Source organism: Macaca thibetana, chromosome 1 (genome assembly GCF_024542745.1).
Source record: "Macaca thibetana thibetana isolate TM-01 chromosome 1, ASM2454274v1, whole genome shotgun sequence".
NCBI lineage: Eukaryota > Metazoa > Chordata > Mammalia > Primates > Cercopithecidae > Macaca > Macaca thibetana.
The window spans coordinates 33,786,786-33,803,477 of NC_065578.1; the positions used below are offsets into that span (position 1 = coordinate 33,786,786).

At 54.5% G+C, this 16,692-nt stretch overlaps 2 protein-coding genes and 1 long non-coding RNA gene across 4 annotated transcripts; 2 read left to right on the forward strand and 1 right to left on the reverse strand.

The window, feature by feature from the left end:
• The first annotated feature begins 1,859 nt into the window (after positions 1–1,859).
• GJB3 (gap junction protein beta 3) lies at positions 1,860–6,959 on the forward strand. Its single transcript, XM_050796965.1, has 2 exons — positions 1,860–2,384; positions 5,344–6,959. The coding sequence occupies exon 2, from the start codon at positions 5,369–5,371 to the stop codon at positions 6,179–6,181; it is 813 nt and encodes a 270-aa protein (XP_050652922.1). The 5' UTR covers positions 1,860–2,384; positions 5,344–5,368; the 3' UTR covers positions 6,182–6,959.
• On the reverse strand, positions 3,634–13,574 carry LOC126958606 (uncharacterized). Of its 2 annotated transcripts, XR_007727235.1 has the most exons (3): positions 13,451–13,574; positions 12,863–12,970; positions 3,634–11,856 (listed from the first exon to the last, which is right to left on the reverse strand). It is a non-coding gene; the product is annotated as an uncharacterized LOC126958606 (long non-coding RNA). The 2 variants fall into 2 exon arrangements; XR_007727238.1 differs by lacking the exon at positions 13,451–13,574 and having other exon boundaries at positions 12,863–13,335.
• Positions 13,575–13,760: 186 nt separating this feature from the next.
• On the forward strand, positions 13,761–16,491 carry GJA4 (gap junction protein alpha 4). The gene is made up of 2 exons (XM_050796969.1): positions 13,761–13,840; positions 14,970–16,491. The coding sequence occupies exon 2, from the start codon at positions 14,987–14,989 to the stop codon at positions 15,986–15,988; it is 1,002 nt and encodes a 333-aa protein (XP_050652926.1). The 5' UTR covers positions 13,761–13,840; positions 14,970–14,986; the 3' UTR covers positions 15,989–16,491.
• The last annotated feature ends 201 nt before the right edge of the window (positions 16,492–16,692 follow it).

Consider the following 16,692-nt stretch of genomic DNA (forward strand, 5'->3'; position numbering starts at 1 on the left):
CAAAAGACTAGAAACAGCCTTAATTTTCATCAGAGTAAGACTGATTAAATATATTGTAGTACATATACTATTCAGCTGTTTTTAAAATGAGAGAGCAATATCAACTGATGGGAGAAACGTCTCATATTTTGTTAAATGAAAAAAGCAAAGTGCAGAAGAGTGCAGATAGCATAGCATACTTCCATAGGTTAAATGTGAAAAGAATATATAGTTGAATATGAACGGGCGATTTGAAAATGAAAACAAGAAACTAGGGACCCTGGTGTTCAGGTAAGCAGCTCCGGTTACAGTCTGGTGTTCAGGGAGAAGTCACGTCCGCTGTTGGAAATGTGTGAATCATCAGTGAGTGGGATGGTGTCTAGATCCCCAGGACTGGGTGAGCTCATCTGGAAAGGAAGAGACTGGTCCCTGGGACATGCCCACCTTAGAGGCCAGGATGTGAGGCCTGTGGTATCAAGAAACCACAGGGAAGAAAGTGTTTCTAGAAGGAAGGAGTGGCACATTGTCCCAGGTGCTTCTGAAGGTCAAGGGGCATGGGGACAGAGGTGTGATTGCTGGATTTAGCATTACAGAGATGCATGGAGACCTTGACAGGCCGTTTTTAGTGACATGGTAGGGACAGGAACATTGCTCAAATGAGTCGAAAAATGACTAGGAGGGGAGGTAGAGGGGAGCAAGTCTTGCTCTGACAGGGAGCAGAGCAGCAGGCGGCAGAGTCTGGGGCCCCACACCATCATGCTCACTCCCACACCGCCCATGCACAGAACACGGCACACGCACCTGGGCCACCTGGCACTCCTCAATCTCAGCAAAGATTTTCAAGGGCCACGACCCCAGTGAGTACAAAGGGAGCCTCTGCTCTGTGACTTTTCTGTATCTGGAAGCAACACTGCTGAGGCCTCCAGAGCTGGGTCTACTGCTTATTATCTGTGTGACCCTGAGCAAGTCACCTCACCCGTGTGTGCTTCAGCTGTCTCCTTCATAAAAGCAGGAAGGATTGGACCTTCCTCATCTGGATGCTGCGAGCATGTGGGACAGTGTCAGGTACAAAGATGCCGCTGGGCTCCCAACTCAGTGCTCATTCCCTACCAAAATGAGTAGGAGGAGGGTGACCATAATTGATGCTCCTAACTTTGGGGCATTTTTTAAAGTAAAAGGGGGCATTGTTAATGATGCCAGCACTGCAGGCATAAACCAATACAGTCCTGGGCAAACACCGTGTGGAGCCACCATAGTGCCAGCAATATCACCTCTGTGGAGGCAGGACTCGGGCCTCACCCTAAGATCCAGGGACTCCCAGGGAGGCTGGCAACCCTGGGGTTTTCCAGAAAAGGCTGAAGCGCTGCAGGCTCTTATTAGTTCCCAGTCATGACACGCTAGTGAATAAGACAACGCATCCTTATCCCCAGGGCACAGCCCAGCCCCACCCCAGCCGCAGACCCACCTGCTTTGGCAGGGGCTAGTTATTGCAACGGCATTTGTAATAGAATGAAATAAAAGACTAGAAACAGCCTTAATTTTTATCAGAGTAGAACTGATTAAATATATGACAGTACATATACTATTCAGCTGTTTTTAAAATGAGAGAGCAAGGCAGCTCTATATCGACTGATGGGATAAATGTCATATTTTGCTAAATGAAAAAAAGCAAAGTGCAGAAGAGGGTTGATAGCATACTTCCATAGGTTCAATGTAAAAAAGAGGACTATATAGTTGAATATGAACAGGCGATTCGTGAATGAAAACAAGAAACTAGGGACCCTGGTGTTCAGGTAGGCAGCTCCGGTTGCAGTCTGCCCTTCTGAGTCACTCCAGGCGGTGACCTCCCCCACTCCGCCCTCATTCCTGCACGTCTTTCCTGGCACAGGACTCACTGTGCCCCTTCCCGCTGTGGGTACAAGGTCTGCCCCCGACCCCGGCTCTCCAAAGCGCACCGACCTCCCTGGAGGCCGAGGTGGAGGGCCCGTCGCGCCGGGGGACCGGGCTGGGCCGGAAGCGGGCACGGTACCCGCGGCAAACTAGCGTGGGCGAGTCCTGATTGCAGTCGGACCTGCAGCCGCGGCACTTAACAGTTTGCAGAGTGCTTCCCGCCCCTGATCTCATTGGAGCCTTCGGATGGCCCTGCCCACGATCACCGATGCCCCCATTTCACGCCTGAGGAAGCGGAGGCTCAGACGGGCCACCAGCCCCTCCGGAGGCTGGCCCGGGAGCACCTGGCAGCGTGCGGTCTAGGAGCCGGCTCCCTCCTGCTCCCTCCTCCGCGCCGCCCGAGGTGTGCCCGCCGTCCGTGTGCACCACTGCTGAGCCCAGCTCCGGCGCCCTCGCCTCTGCCGTGGGCCCCGGGGACGCGGGCTCAGGCCTTCGCGTTGGCCAAGCCGCTGCAGGTAAGTGCTGGACCGGGCGGGGCCAGGCGGGGCGGGACCCTCAGGGGCGTCGAGCGCTCCCGGTGACCCCCTGCGGCAGGGCTGGGGCTTGAGCCTGCCAGTGCGCTGGGATGGGGCGCGAAGACGGGATGCGGGGACTCCTCTCCCGTGCCTCCCAATCCGCCCTCTCACCTCTCAATTCTGGGCCCATTAGGGGCCCCGGCGGCGGGAAGGTTCCGAGACACCCCCTCGCCAAGTCCGCAAGCTCCCAAGCTGCCTGGGATGGAGGGAAACTGGGGAGGAAAGGGAGCTTTATCCTTAGGGGACATTGTGGGGTGGGAGGCAAGGCTGGGCACAGTACAGTCTGGGGGTCTGGGAAAAAACGGTTGCGCTGGGAGCTGGCTTTGTAGGGCAGCTGGGGGAACCAGAACTGGCTCCACCAGTCCCCAGCCTAGACTTGGGAAGGAAATTCTTTGCCTGTGAGGCTCCTCCCTGGGGTGTGTCAAGAGGGACTGGGCAGACAGCGCCCAAGGGTGGAAGGTGGGGGCCCAGGAGGGAGCTGCACCCCGGTGGGCAGCCATGGGAGGGTGTCAGGTGGAAGCAGCCGTCAGGGTCCCTCTCCTCTCTCCATCCCGACAGAGGGGGCTCCAGCCTCCACTTCAGTTCCTGTGAACTCCCACCACGTGAGTGGCAGACCTGGGAGGGAACAGTCTCAGGATTCTCACCACAGCCCGGGAAAGTAGGAATTATTTCCCTTTAGAGATAAGTAAATAGGGTCAATGAGATTAGGAAATTCTTGGAAGTCGCCCAGCTACTAAGTGGCCCAGCGGAGGTTTGAATCCAGGTGGAACTCGGTGTTCAGTGCTATCCCACTGCCTTCCCGCACCACCAGGGCTTGGAAGGAGCAGAATAGGGGAGAAGAGGAGGCTTTCCAGGAATGAGGTCTTCCCAATCGCCCCATCCTGCCCAGACTGTGATTCCCAGAGGAAACACAGCCAGGAGAGCCAGGTGCTGAGAAGGAACTCCCTCTCTCCCTCTCTCCAGTGTAGGGAAGTCTTTCCCCCAATCCCCCGCCCAGGCTGCCCCCAACCAGGATCCTGCCCACCCTCCTGTCCCCTCCCTCCAAGCTGCCTAGCTGAGAACTCAGCATCCATTTGTTTACCCATTCAGCATTGAGTGCCTACTATGTGCCAAGCACTGGGCACTAAATATAAAGCAAGACCAAGTTGACATTCTAGAGGGGGAGCCAGATAATAAATAAGACCAAAAAAAAGGACAAAGTATTTAATTTCAGATAGTGACTAAGTGCTATAAAGAAAACAAAGAGGGCTGGAAAAATTAGCCGGGCATGGTGGTGCACACCTGTGGCCCCAGCTACTCAGGGGGCTGAGGTAGGAGGATCCCTTGAGCCTGGGAAGCAGAGGTTGCAGTGAGCCAAGGTTGCACCACTGCACTCCAGCCTGGGTGACAGAGCAAGACCTTGTCTCAAAAGAAAGAAAGGGGACAGGAACAGAGAGACAGAAGCAGGGGCTCTTCAGACCCAGGGTAATCTGGAGCGGCCTCTAAAGAGATGAGGTTTGAGCAGAGGCCTGTGTGATGAGAAAGGTCTACCCATGTGAGGTTCTGGAGGAAGAGCATTCCAGACAGAAGGAATCAATAAAAAGCCCCCAAGGCTCTTATTCCAGTGTGGCAGGGTGAAAATGTCGAATCTGGGGTTTTGCTAAGCCTAGCAAGAAGCTAGTAGAGTCTTAAACAAGGGAGTGGCATGAACTGATTTAATGGACTCTAGGGGCACAGGGGGAAGGTGAAAAGCTAGTAAAGAGGTCATAATACAGGCCAGAGTAATGGTGGTTTGGGGCAGGGTGGTGGCCTCGCAGGCATCACACTTGCTCAGAGGTGCAAATCCGCTCCAGGGGGAGTCACACGCACACAGGCCCACACACAGGCAGGTGGGGGCTCTCACACCCACAGCAGCACAGAAACAAGGCATGCTCAGGCAGACCCACCCATTCACACCCTCTGAGTCACTCCAGGACTGGGAGGAAGATATGTGAATTGAGGCCTGAACAAAGCACATCTTTCCACCACAAGGCCCTGGCAACCAGCGTGGCTGGGGGTGGCTGGGCTTCCCCAGGCCCAGCGCAGGGAGCAGGGAGCTGCCTCTAGATACTCCCTGGATCCAGTGTCCTCCCAGGAGTCATATAAGCCTCCATATAAGGAGTCATAAGCCTCCATGCATCCCCCACCTGAACTGGTCTCCCCTCTTCACCACCCAGCAGCTATGAGACCTTGGGCTCGTTATTTCTCCTCTCTGAGCCTCAGTTTCCCCTCTGTAGAATGGGACTCATAACCGCAACTTCACAGTATAGTAGTGAGGCATCCACAAAGTAAGCGTTTCAAGAATCTGGTCTGGGGCAGGAGTCCATCGGAGAAGAGAAGAGGAGGTGGTGGAGAGCACAGGCTCTGGCACCCAACAGCCGGCCTTGAATCCACCTCTTATTTTAAGTGAGTTACTTGACCTCTCTAAATTTCACAGTAATGAGTAGCCAGCATTTATGGGGCACTTACTACGTACTACTTGTTTTGCAATCATTCAATGATCAGTTTCATCTGTAAGTGAGGAGCACTGTAATAACCACCTTATGAGGTCATTCTAAGAGATTAAATGAGATTCTGCTCATAAAGTGTTTAGCTTCGTGCCTGGCTCAGAGTAAACACTCAACAAATGGTGATTGTTATTATCAGCAAAAGCACATTTGCTTCCTTCCAGCATACTAGTTCTGTTGCCTTTGGGTAAGTTATGTAACCTTGCTGTGCCTCAGTTTCCTATCTGCAGCTTGGGAGGAATAATAGTTCTGAACTCAGAGGGTCGTTCTGAGGATTGAACAAGTCAGAACTCAGAACACTGCCTGGTACATAGTAAATGCTCAATTAAGTCACCTATTCATTCACACGATGGTTTTTCCTCTAATTCTCTCAGGTAGGCACAGCCCCCACCAGACGCCATGGACTGGAAGACACTCCAAGCCCTACTGAGCGGCGTGAACAAGTACTCCACAGCGTTCGGGCGCATCTGGCTGTCAGTGGTGTTCGTCTTCCGGGTGCTGGTGTACGTGGTGGCTGCAGAGCGCGTGTGGGGGGACGAGCAGAAGGACTTTGACTGCAACACCAAGCAGCCCGGCTGCACCAACGTCTGCTACGACAACTACTTCCCCATCTCCAACATCCGCCTCTGGGCCCTGCAGCTCATCTTCGTCACGTGCCCCTCGCTGCTGGTCATCCTGCACGTGGCCTACCGTGAGGAGCGGGAGCGTCGGCACCGCCAGAAGCACGGGGACCAGTGCACCAAGCTGTACGACAACACAGGCAAGAAGCACGGAGGCCTGTGGTGGACCTACCTGTTCAGCCTCATCTTCAAGCTCATCATCGAGTTCCTCTTCCTCTACCTGCTGCACACTCTCTGGCATGGCTTCAACATGCCGCGCCTGGTGCAGTGCGCCAACGTGGCCCCCTGCCCCAATATCGTGGACTGCTACATCGCCCGACCCACCGAGAAGAAAATCTTCACCTACTTCATGGTGGGCGCCTCCGCCATCTGTATCGTACTCACCATCTGCGAGCTCTGCTACCTCATCTGCCACAGGGTCCTGCAAGGCCTGCACAAGGACAAGCCTCGAGGGGGCCGTGGCCGCTCATCCTCCACCAGCCGAGCTTCCACCTGCCGCTGCCACCACAAGCTGGTGGAGGCTGGGGAGCTGGATCCAGATCCAGGCAATAACAAGCTGCAGGCCTCAGCACCCAACCTGACCCCCATCTGACAACAGGGCAGGGGGTAGGGCAACATGGGGGCTGCCAATGGGACAGGCAGGGCGGTGTGGCAGGGTGGAGAGGTCCTACAGAGGCTGAGTGACCCCACTTTGAGTTCACTAAGCTATGCAACTTTCCTTTTGGCAGATATTTTTTGACACTGGGCACTGGGCTGTCTACCCGGGTATAGGTAACCCACAGGCCCAGTGCCAACCCTCAAAGGACACAGACTTTGAAACAAGCGAATTAACTATCTATGCCTGCAAGGGGCCACTTAGGGCGCTGCTGGCAGGGCTTCTAGCTAACCCAGGAAGGGGTCATCAGGAGAGGCTTCCCTGAGGACACAATGTGTAAGAGAGGTGAGAAGAGCTCCCAAGCAGAGACAACGGCAGCACAGAGGTCTGGAGGCCATACAAAAAGAGATGCTCGCCCTGGGCTAGCCTCAGCGGACCTAAGGCATCTCCACTCCTTCCGGAGGAGCCGCCCAGACTCCTGCAGTGGAGAGGAGGTCTTCTCCCAGCAGCAGCAGGTCTGGAGACCTGAGAGTGAGTCTGACAAGAGGTTCTGGAGACACCCAGGGGTCCTCCAGGTCATCACTTGGCTCAATGGAAGCCCTCTTCCCCCAAATCCTACTCCCTCAGCCTCAGGCAGTGGTACTCCCATCTTCCTCCCCACAACCGTGTTCTGCCTGGTGCCAGCCTTTCAGACCCTGATCCTAGGGACTCGGGTGGATGCGCTGATAGCACATGCTCAAGACAGTTTCCTTGAAATCTATAAAGCCTGTGTTTTCTACAGGTTGGCTCTGCCCCTGGTTCTCCCACCCACTCACAGGACCCTGAAGGTAGGGAAGGTAAACCCTCAGAAAGGGAAAGAGTTCCATGGCTGGGGGTGGAGCTAGGGTGGGAGCTGTGGCAGTGGCTGCAGCTGGGGCTGGAGCTAGAGCTGGGTTAGGCTGGGGCTGAGGTTGACAGCGGGAAGCTGGGTTTGTATTAGAGGAGGAGGCTGGAGTGGAACCTACTGATATATATGTTGGGATTCTAGTTGTGGCCACAAGAGTGCGCTGTGCTCCCTCTGCAATAGCGCTTCCAGCCTTCGTAATTAGACTTCGCCCTGAGTACACACACAATCACTGCCACTCACTATAAATAAACCACACTCCCTCCTCTGTCATCCAGTCACTGCCATCACAACACACATCCCCACCCTGTGTACACACAATCCTTGCTATTCATACTCTCACTCCTTATGTGCACTCTCAACAGGGCATGTCGTCTGCACTCAAGCATGCCATCCCAGCCTCACCCCGCATTTTATTCGGCTCATTCCATTTTCCCCGAGCATTTTCGCTGAACCAGGGCCCTGGCAGGATGCTGGGACTGTACAAGGAGGTAGGACCTGTGCCCACAGGGCTAAGAGACAGGAACACAGGCTCATCTCCCGCTCTAACCAACCCCTGGGGTGACTCACGGTCCTGCTCCCGGTGCTGTGTCATGACCTGAAATTTAGGGAACACCAATACCCAAGGCCAGATGAGAATGGAAAGCAAAAGGGGGTGCAAGCCTATATTAACCCAGAGGAACACTTAGTGGCTATCAGAGCCAGGGCCGGGAGCCAGAAATTCAGGAGCCAGTGAGCCAAGTGCCACAGCCAGCAAAGAGAGGGGAGGTCATGACGGAGACAGAACAGCCAGTGGTTCACCTGTGCTCTCACAAGTGTCCATCAGAGAGTGAATAAGCCAGCCAAGTTTAAAGGGCCCAGGGCTGGCTGACACTGTTCCTGCACCCCCATGACTGATTCATAGCTTGACCATTCCCTGAGCACAGCTTCACCACGCTACATCTTGGGCAGGCCTTCAGTACAATCAGGGCTTGCCATCAGTACAATGGGAATTTTATCAATCAGGGTCCTAGCAAAAAACAGATGGCACATTCAAACCAAGTAACTTTAAAAGGAGTTTCCTAGAGAGACTATTTTCAAAGGTATGGCTACTGCAATACTCCGGGGCTAGTACCAGGGTAACAATGGACAGGATGCATCCAATCCCAGCAACCAAGTAAATCCCCCAACTTCACTTTCCCATCTGCTTGCCTGCCGGTGGCTCCCACTGACCTAACCCAACCGGAAGTCAGAGGGCAAGTCAGCCTCCCACTGCACAGGGCAGCGTGTAGAGTAGACCTGAGGGACACAGGGAATAGAGTCAGCATGACACCCAGTTGTTCCTACACAGAGGATTGTTGTAGAGGTAGGAGACACTGGAGGTAAAACATTAGCACAGCACTAATGTATCTGATAAATTCCCAGGTATGACTGTGCTCAGGAAAGCCTCTGCCTGATGCACTGGAGGTCAGCCTCTGCTCGGGCTGGAGGGTTGCAAAGGTCTCAGGGAGGAGTGATCTCCACCTACTTGCCGACATGCATTCCAGCATCTTCCTGGGTGGTTCTGGCTGCCTGGCCAAGGGTGGTTTGGAGGTCAGAGTAACCAGAGAACATCACTGGCTATTACTGCAGAGAATTAACACTCAGCAAGGACTGAGCTTCTAGTCAGTCCACAGAGCTGAGACAGGAACACAGGCTCATCTCCCGCTCTAACCAACCCCTGGGGTGACTCACGGTCCTGCTCCCGGTGCTGTGTCATGACCTGAAATTTAGGGAACACCAATACCCAAGGCCAGATGAGAATGGAAAGCAAAAGGGGGTGCAAGCCTATATTAACCCAGAGGAACACTTAGTGGCTATCAGAGCCAGGGCCGGGAGCCAGAAATTCAGGAGCCAGTGAGCATGTCTCTGAGCATTCCGGCCCTGCACAGCCTGCCTTTGACCTGGAGTTGTTCTGAGCAGTGCAGTTCACTGATCTCATCCAGTATGTGTTGGGTGACTACTGTTCACCACCAAGTCCCAGGGCACATCATGTCACCACAAGGTGGACCTCACGTCCCCTTGACCTTCTCAGGGTACGTGCCTCTACCTCCTCCTTCCCCACCCAGAGGATTCACTGCAAACTCCCTCCAATCACGCATATGAGGGATTAGGATTTCATATAGTCTTCAAATCTACATCTACTGTGTAAGGTCACAGACACCCTGCAGCCCAAGATAAACAGGACATTCTTTTGTATTCATTCACCCTAGTCCAAGTTCCCATGTGGACTGAATGTTTGTGTCTTCCCAAAATTCATATGCTGAATTTCCACCCCCCAGTGTGATGGTATTAGGAGCTGGGGCCTTCAGGGGTCATTAGGTCATGGGATGGACCCTCCTGAATGGGATTAGTGCCCTTATAAGAAGAGATAGGAAAGAGATTATTTCTCTCTCTCTCTCTTCTCCATGTGAGGATTCAAAGAGAAAATGGCCCTCACCAAGAACTTGACCATGCTGGCACCTGAATCTCGGACTTCTGTGCTCCCCAGCTGTGAGAAATGAATGTTTGTTGTTTAAACTACTCAGTCTTATAGCAGCCCAAACTGGCAGTACATCATCTCTCCCCGGGATGACTGCTTCCATCTCTTGCTTCCTGCCTCTGACTCTGGGAAGTGGACTCTGAGGAAGGGTTAAGAGGGTGCACTGGGGAGTGACTCCTATAAGTGGAAAAGGGGAGGAAGAAGGATTGAGCAGCAAGATGTGTCCCAGGGAGCTCAGAAGCAGAGACTGTCCATGCGGGCAATTCTGCACCGGACAGCAATGGCGAGGCCTTGACCACCTCCTGGCTCAGTCATGGCCTGAGGTCACCCCAAGAAGAACATGGCCACCTAGACAGCAGCAGCACACCTGGAAGTGCTGATAGGTGGAGGCAGTCAGCTGTCCAGGCTCCACACCGCTAGACAGCAAGTCCTACATTGAAGGGGGATGTCTGTCTGTCATCCACCCCCATAGTCTATTCCCAGCACAGCAGCTGGGGTGATCCTGTCAAAACCTAAGTCAGGCCATGTAACTCCTCTGTCTCAAACCTCCAAAGGCATCTTACACAGGCCTTCAAGGGCCCTTAAGATCTACCCCATCCGCATCTCACCTGTTGCCTTTCTAAACTCACCTCTCTTTGCTCACCTGCTGCAACCATACTGACCTCCTGCTGTCCCCTAAGCCAGGAAACACCAGGCACCCTCCTTCCCCAGGGCCTTTGCATCCTAGGTGCCCTCTGTCTGAAATGCTGTGCCTCCAGATAGCCACGGGACTCCCTCCCTGCCTTCGGGTCTTGCATCAAATGTCAGCTGCTTAGTGAGGCGTTCTCTCCTCTTCTACTAGAAATTGAGGCCGCCCGCAGTGACTCACTCCTGTAATCCCAGCACTTTGGGAGGCCGAGGCGGGTGGATTACGAGGTCAAGAGATCGAGACCATCCTGGCCAACATAGTGAAACCCCATCTCTACTAAAAATACAAAAATTAGCTGGGCGTGGTGGCATGTGCCTGTAGTGCCAGCTACTTGAGAGGCTGAGGCAGCAGAATTGCTTGAACCTGGGAGGTGGAGGTTGCAGTGAGCTAAGATCGCACCACTGTACTCCAGCCTGGCAACAGAGCAAGACTCCATCTCAAAAAAGAAAAAGAGAGAGAAATTGAAACTTGCCACCCCTGCACTCTCACTCTTCCCTACTTCATTTCCCCCAGAGCATTCATCACCATCTAACATGTTCTACATTTTATTATCTGTCTTCTGGCCAGCTAGAATGTAAAACCTCTGAGGACAAGAATTTTGTTGTTGTTGTTCCCTGGTTATCTCCACTGTCTAGGATAGCACCACAGCACACAGGAGGTGCTCAGTAACTATTAGTTTTAATAGCAAAAACCACAATTACTTTTGCACCAAACTAAATACTTGTTGAGTTAACAAATTTATATATATATGGATCTGGTGCTCTGCTAGGTGGTGGAGATATAAAGACCCAGCTGCCTGCCCTCAAGGGGTTCACAGTCTAATGCAGGAGGGGAATAAACATAAGTAGACCATGCACCAGGGTATAGGGAAAGGGGGGAAGGGAAGTGGTTTACCAGAGACAGAGTTTCAGTTTTGCAAGAGGACAAAGTTCTGGAGATCTGTTGCACAACAATGTGAATATACTCAACACTACTGAATTGTACACTTAAAATCCTTAAGATGATACATTTTATGGTAGTTGCTTTTTAACACAATTAAAAATTTTTAAATAACAAAAAAACAAAGCACCATGGGTAGTAGCTGAGCTTCTGAGAGCACAAAGGCACACCTAGCACAGAGCAGGCCGCAAGGGGACTTCTGGGAGAAGGCAACAACTGAGAAAAGTCCTGATTCACAGCATTTAGCACGCGAGGGTGCTCCATGCAGAGGGAGCAGCATGGACAAAGGCAAGAACGCACAGAGAACCCCATCAGTGAGATCTGGTTGGGTCATGGCAAGAAGTGGCCATGAACTGGAGGTTGGGGAGCCTAGGGCTTACCCAGAAGGTGACAGGGAGCCATAGATGGTTTTTCAGCAGAGTGATGTTGGTCAGATTTCTAGGGAAGTATGGAGGCTGGGCTGGAGGGGTGGGGCTAGAGGCCAGGAGACCAGCTGGTATGGCAGCAACCTGAACAGCACCAGGGCAATGGGAATGCAGGGAAGTGTGCGGTTCCAGGGACATTTCCAGGTGGAATGGCCAAGATGTGGTAACTGTTGTCTTGGTGGCTCCCAATTTCTTCATCCTCTGGGGAAGAGCCGAGTTATTCAAACCTCTAAAGCCCTTGAGGAAGGAGTCAGAGCAGGGTGAGGGCAGCCTTGACGTCACTCCCGGCCCTCCACTGGTTCTTCCCTCCTTCCCAGTAGACGGAATCAGAAAGGCTTTGGGAGAGCTGGGCCCAGCCCCAAGAGAGGAAAACTTGGGAGTGAGCAGAGGCTGCAGTGGGGGCGTGGTGAGAACCAGCCTCCAGGGGCCTCGGTTCTCATGCCCTCAAGGGTCAGAACTAAGTGGGGCAGTTGTTAGCTTCAGAGATCCAGGAGACTCAGTTCAGCCTGGCCCTGATGGAGAGACCTAGAGGGGAAGCCAGCTCAGCCAGATCACCCAGGGCAGCTAGCCCTGAAGTTCTCAGGTCTGTGTGTCCCCAAAGATGTCCTCCTGCTGGTCCCGAAGACAGACCAGGGACCCAGCCCTGGGGCCCAGGGAATCCAAGGACTAAATCTTGCTGTGGAGGAAAAGGGACTTCTGTGTCATCAGCCCCAGGCCTCAACAGCCCCCTGCCAACTTCCCTTTCCTCAGCTGTGCCCGCCCCTACCACCGTCCAAGAACAACCCACAGACCCTTTTTGTTACAGTATCACAATGTTTTTAGCCACCACTCACTTGAAAAACTTTAGGTACCACTATTACACTATGTGCTTTGATCACACTGTATGCTGTCAACCCCACAAAGTAGGTATTATCACTATCCTCATTCTGCAGAGGAAGAAATGGAGGCACAGGGATTTGAGTAACTTGCCTAAGGGTGCAGGAGTCAACAGCAAAGTCTCAACTCTTAGGCTCAGCCCCCAAGAAAGTCTCAGCACTCTGAGGGCGGTGTCCAGTCTCAGAACCCCACAGCTCCAGGCCCTCAAGCCACAATCATGCCGCCCCTCTACCTAGAATGTTCTTCCCCTCCACTTGGTTAATGGAGGGGGAAAAGCATTTCCTCTCCTCCAGGAAATGTTCCTAACCAAGTCCCCTGGGAATCACCCAGTACCTCCCAGGAGAACTTTCCACATTTATTATCTTACCGTTATCCAAGGGCTGATATGCTCAATCCCTGCACCAGCCAGTGAGGGAGGAGGCCAGAGATCACGTTTGGCTGGTTCCTCATGGTATCCCAGGTCCCCAAGCAGCGGCTGCAGAACAGCAGACACTCATTGATATTCATCCACCTGTGATGCCTGAATGCATGACAGCAGGCTCTGCATAGCCCTTTCACTCCTATGAATGTCCCCCGCACCACCCGGCCACCATTTAGAGGCATACCAATGGGTCCAAGCTAAAGGTCAGGTGGTTCCCCTACCCCCAGTCTCAAGGAGTCCATGGGACTTGCTTAATGGCCTCCGATTGTGTAGCCTGCCCAGGCATGGGGATGTTTGAGAATTCTGGAAGAATGTGGGCTGGGTGTGGGTAGAGACCCCAGCTCCACCACGTATGCGGGAAGCGTGGATTACAACCCCTGTCCCCCATTGGAGCTTCCCGCGCCGTAATTAGCCTTGAACGCCTCATCCTGGCACACTAGGGCCACCTAGCAAATGAGTGGTTCCCACACCCCGTCCCCATCCGCCCACCCCTCACAGCACCCCAGGCCAGTTGCCCAGATCAACAGCTCTTACTGCAACCCTTTCAAATCCAGATCCCCTAAGAGATCCTGGCCTGGGAGAACTCCTCTTCCCTGGCCAAAGAAACGACAGGAGAGTTTACCATCTGGAATACCTGGTGGAGAGAGAACAGGAGAGGAAGGGTAGGTCAGCCCCTCTTGCCCCTCCCCACCGCAAATCACAGGCCCACCTCCCCGGAGTGGGTTTAGGGAGTCTGCACCTCCCAGTCCCCGCCCCCGCCCTCTCTCCGGCCCCCGCCGCCCTCCCCGTCGCGTTTCCTGCCCCCACCCCGCCCCTCTGCGCTATTTAAGGCGCCCCCGCCGCCCGTGCGGTCCAGCAGGGCTCCCGCGGGCGTCGCTCCGGCCATCGTCCCCACCTCCACCTGGGCCACCCGGCAGGCAGGCGGTGAGTCGGGGGCTAGGAGGGGACCGGGGGTGCCACCTGCTCGCGGGAGGCCGGGCGGAGTCTTGGGTCCTCCGAGGCCAGGACGGGGGGTTGCTGCGGAACGCCCGCCGCGACAGAGCCGCGCTCACCCAGGTGGCCTTGGCCAGGCTCCCACCCTCTTTCCATGGAATCCTTATAACAACCCGAGGCGGTAGGAATACTATTGTTTCCACTCTACCATGGAGGAGACTGAGGCGCCCAGAGGTTGTTCCTTATCCAAGGGGCCGCAGTTTCTAAAAGCCAAGATTTGAACCCAGGGCCACTTCCAGAGCCTGGCTCTAAACAGCTTTGCACTTGGGAAGAGGCACCTCCCTCTTGGGAACTTTGTGGCCTGTGCCTCACCCTGCAATAACAATTCCTTTCAAGAGTCTAGAATTTGCCAGCATCAGCTTTGGAGATGGAAGGGGGTGGGAGTGGAGGTGGACGAAGAAGACAGGACCAAGTGTCCCTCCTCAAGTGGCAGGTGGTCATTATTGCTGACCGGTGGAGCTAAAGGATGATGCTGCCTTCAGCTCCTAAAACCCCTCCCGCCTCCCAGCCCCTGCAGGCTCAAAGATTAGAGTGAAGCCAGCTGGGTAAGATATGAAGCAGGGAGCAGGAACCGGAGGCTTTGAGCCCCCTAAGAAGCAGAAGATAACACCTCTACCATCAGCACCAGCCCCCACTGTCTGGGGGCAGCCAGCCTTGGGTAAAAGGGAGGAAGGGCTTAGCCCAGCTGCACAACCTTGGATATATTCCTCAAATTCTGTTCCCACAGGCAAAGGAGCCTCAATTCCACCCAGATTTCCTTGGTCTGTGTCCATCCTAGGGCAGTGGCTTGGGGACAAGAGGGATATCGATGTCTGATTAGGCAGGGACCTTAGCCAAAGCAGAATGAGACCATACAAAGAGGTTGGCAGCCATCATCCAAAGATCTGCTTTGGGTCCTGCCTGCACTGCTGAGTGGGAGCCTCCAGGCCAGTCCTTCCCCTTCCTGAGCCTGGGTTTCTATGTAGGTAGAACGGGCATGGCAGACCTCCCTGCAGGCTTGTTGCTGGGCGAACGAGAAGGATGCCATGCTAACATGCTGATGTGCTCTGTCTCCTTGCAGACGGAGGCCCGGGAGCCATGGGTGACTGGGGCTTCCTGGAGAAGCTGCTGGACCAGGTCCAGGAGCACTCGACCGTGGTGGGCAAGATCTGGCTGACGGTGCTCTTCATCTTCCGCATCCTCATCCTGGGCCTAGCCGGCGAGTCAGTGTGGGGTGACGAGCAGTCAGATTTCGAGTGTAACACGGCCCAGCCAGGCTGCACCAACGTCTGCTATGACCAGGCCTTCCCCATCTCCCACATCCGCTACTGGGTGCTGCAGTTCCTCTTCGTCAGCACGCCCACCCTGGTCTACCTGGGCCATGTCATTTACCTGTCTCGGCGAGAAGAGCGGCTACGGCAGAAGGAGGGGGAGCTGCGGGCACTGCCAGCCAAGGACCCACAGGTGGAGCGGGCACTGGCGGCCGTAGAGCGTCAGATGGCCAAGATCTCGGTGGCGGAAGATGGTCGCCTGCGCATCCGCGGAGCGCTGATGGGCACCTATGTGGCCAGCGTGCTCTGCAAGAGCGTGCTAGAGGCAGGCTTCCTCTATGGCCAGTGGCGCCTGTACGGCTGGACCATGGAGCCCGTGTTTGTGTGCCAGCGAGCACCCTGCCCCTACCTCGTGGACTGCTTTGTCTCTCGCCCCACGGAGAAAACCATCTTCATCATCTTCATGTTGGTGGTTGGACTCATCTCCCTGGTGCTTAACCTGCTGGAGTTGGTGCACCTGCTGTGTCGCTGCCTCAGCCGGGGAATGAGGGCACGGCAGGGCCAAGACGCACCCCCGACCCAGGGTACCTCCTCAGACCCTTACACGGACCAGGTCTTCTTCTACCTCCCCATGGGCCAGGGCCCCTCATCCCCGCCATGCCCCACCTACAATGGGCTCTCATCCAGCGAGCAGAACTGGGCCAACCTGACCACGGAGGAGAGGCTGGCTTCTTCCAGGCCCCCTCTCTTCCTGGACCCACCCCCTCAGAATGACCGAAAATCCCCCAGTCGCCCCAGCAGCTCTGCTTCTAAGAAGCAGTATGTATAGAGGCCTGGGGCTTATGTCACCCAACAGAGGGGTCCTGAGAAGTCTGGCTGCCTGGGATGCCCCCTGCCCCCTCCTGGAAGGCTCTGCAGAGATGACTGGGCTGGGGAAGCAGATGCTTGCTGGCCATGGAGCCTCATTGCAAGTTGTTCTTGAACACCTGAGGCCTTCCTGGTGCCACCAGGCACTATGGCTTCCTCTCCAGAACGTGGCTTTGCCTGAGCACAGACAGAGTCAGCATGGGATGCTCTGGCCTTTCGCAGCTGATCCAGAGGGACCCAGAGCCAACTTACCCCAACCTCACCCTATGGAACAGTTGCCTGTGTGCAGGTTGTCCTCAAACCCTCCCCTCACAGGAAAAGGCGGACTGAGGCTGCTGGGTCAGCCTGGATCGCACAGACAGAGCTTGTGCCGAATTTGGCCCTGTCTAGGGGACTGGTGCCTTGTTTTCATCACTCCTTCCTAGTTCTGTTCATGCTTCTAAAATAAACAGGACTGGATCACAAGCTAGGTGTGTATTGATGCTATCACGATGTGCTAGGGGTTGGGGGATAGAGTTATTTTGCCCAGGCTTCCTTTTCTTTTTGGTCCTGTATAATCTCTTTGGTCTCTGTAACCCCCAACTCCAGCCAGCACCTTCACCCCTCAAACTCATACCTTCTGCCTCCAACAGCCCTGATTCCTAAATGTTCTGCCTTTTGAAATGC

Excerpts from the sequence above, each read along its gene's own strand:
- GJA4 (XM_050796969.1), top strand. The coding sequence starts at position 14,987 with ATGGGTGACTGGGGCTTCCTGGAGAAGCTGCTGGACCAGGTCCAGGAG.
- GJB3 (XM_050796965.1), top strand. The coding sequence starts at position 5,369 with ATGGACTGGAAGACACTCCAAGCCCTACTGAGCGGCGTGAACAAGTAC.